Source organism: Homarus americanus, unplaced genomic scaffold, assembly GCF_018991925.1.
Source record: "Homarus americanus isolate GMGI-L3 unplaced genomic scaffold, GMGI_Hamer_2.0 scaffold41327, whole genome shotgun sequence".
NCBI lineage: Eukaryota > Metazoa > Arthropoda > Malacostraca > Decapoda > Nephropidae > Homarus > Homarus americanus.
This window is the reverse complement of record NW_024729816.1, coordinates 7,170-9,189: the sequence shown is the minus strand read 5'-3', so window position 1 is coordinate 9,189 and position 2,020 is coordinate 7,170. Positions and strand designations below refer to the sequence as shown.

The 2,020-nt window shown below is 41.8% G+C and overlaps 1 protein-coding gene across 1 annotated transcript; it reads right to left on the bottom strand.

The window, feature by feature from the left end:
* Positions 1-301: 301 nt before the first annotated feature.
* Positions 302-1,429, bottom strand: LOC121866834. Its single transcript, XM_042366571.1, has 2 exons — positions 563-1,429; positions 302-427 (listed from the first exon to the last, which is right to left on the bottom strand). The coding sequence occupies exons 1-2, from the start codon at positions 1,274-1,276 to the stop codon at positions 302-304; spliced, it is 840 nt and encodes a 279-aa protein (XP_042222505.1). The 5' UTR covers positions 1,277-1,429.
* Between the last annotated feature and the right edge of the window lie 591 nt (positions 1,430-2,020).

Below are 2,020 nucleotides of genomic sequence, written 5' to 3'. Positions count from 1 at the left end.
GTCATGAGGGTCATGCACTAAAAAACAGGGAGTAAAAAACATAATAGTGACACAATTTATACATAATTTAAAATCACAAAAGATGTTAAGTAGGACAAACCCAACACATAAGAAAACTTATGTAAATAATGATTATAAACAGCGTAAACATCATATTTAAGAAACATTTCTCAGTAACCATTAGAACATCTCAAATAGAAATGTAACATCACATATATCATTCATATTGCAAAATTAACCATTAAAACATTCCCAGCATGATATTAACATCACTGAGTAAACATGAGGCACCATCTCAACATCAGTAAACACTCCCGTCACACCTAAAGGAGACACGGAGGCGCGGGTGTACAGGTGTGCCGGCCTCCATGTCGGTGCGTAGCTTAAAGGTGGTCCTCCTCATCTCCTCGTAGCTCATGGTTGTGTTCTGCGTCCACCGGGGATGACAACTATGAGTTTTTTTATCTTTATTAATAAATATATTTCTATGTCAGAGAGAGAAAGAGAAAGAGAGAGTTGTATATTAACAGTCAGAGAATATTCAGAAGTATCAGTGACTCACCAGAAGGTGGATCAGGTACCGATATTCACTGTCGGTTCTCTGAAGAAACTCATAAAATAAAGCCCTGATTTTTGAGTCGCCCAGAAAAGAGATCCAAAAGGAATTGTTGTTCTTGAGTCTGTGGGCGAAGCAGGCAGTGACGGAGGGTGGGTGGTCAAAGGGCACTATGGCACAGGGCACGTAGGGCAACACTCCGCCGTTGGCATCAATCCTACTGTTGAGGCGGAGGATGGGTGTTTGACCTTCCTTCTTGTGGTCATCCTCTTGACTCTTGTTAGTGTGGTGTTGGAAGGTTAAGAGTGTAGGAAGCAGCGCCGCCAGACTGCGGTAATCCTCGGTGGAAGCTCCTGACGACGACGACCTCTTCTGCACCAGGTGTCTCACCCCTTTGACAGCCGCTGACAGGTGAGCAGCGAAAAGTGTTTCTTCATCTGGCACCCCAGTGATGGTGAAGAGGGAGCGACACCTATTTACTGACACACCTGTCTGGCCTGTTTCTCCACGGTAAACAAGTGGTCCTCTCCTCTGTTCACTAGCCTCCTCACTATATATGTCACCATCTTTGTCACTCTCCTTAACATTATCCTCTTGGTAAACGCTCACCAACAAAACGAAAATTATCACTGACGCTGTAACACTTGTTTTATTACAACACTTTTGTATAAGATTTGTTCGTAGCACAAAGACCATCTTCCTCGAGCAGGGGTTAACCATTTAAAGGGCAGTGTCGTACTTAAGTATTATATTCTGGTTGACACCAGAAGATTTTATTCAGCTGATAGTAAGCACTGCCACTCTAAGGGTTAACAGCAACACACAGTGAGGTGAACACGAACCTTTCCTCACAACTTCAATATAAAAAACAACTTTTCCTCCTCCAGTGTTCGTTCACCTGGGCCTCACTTATACTTATCTTGTTGTTGAATGTAGATGAAGTTGTTCCCCAATGATAACAAGAGTGGCTCAGACATCATCAGTGAATTATAACACGAGAGATAATGTATGAGTGTGTGACTTGTGTTTTATATTGAGCCGGACGGAGGTATCGTGCAGCAGCGGCCACCCTCACCACACATCGAGACAAGTGCAGCATTTTGGCGCCTCATAGCCATGTCTCATCCTCGGAAACACCACAGTTTATCACTTTAGAATTTCCTGAATTTTCCTTCAAATCCAATATGGCCGTCAAAATCCAAAATGGTCACTTTACTGCCGTTAATTTTCATTGAGTTTCTGTAGCTTTTGTTTGTCTTGGATTTTATATTTGTCTAATGTAGAGATTTCTGACATGAACTAAATATTTATACAAGAATACTTAGTAACGTTTAAGTTAGTTTAAAAAGGCAAATGTAATACTATAAATTGACCAGGTTCTCCCTTACACCTACATAGTACACCTACACAGTACACCTGCATGGTACACCTGCACCTTATACCTACACGTCACAACTACATAGT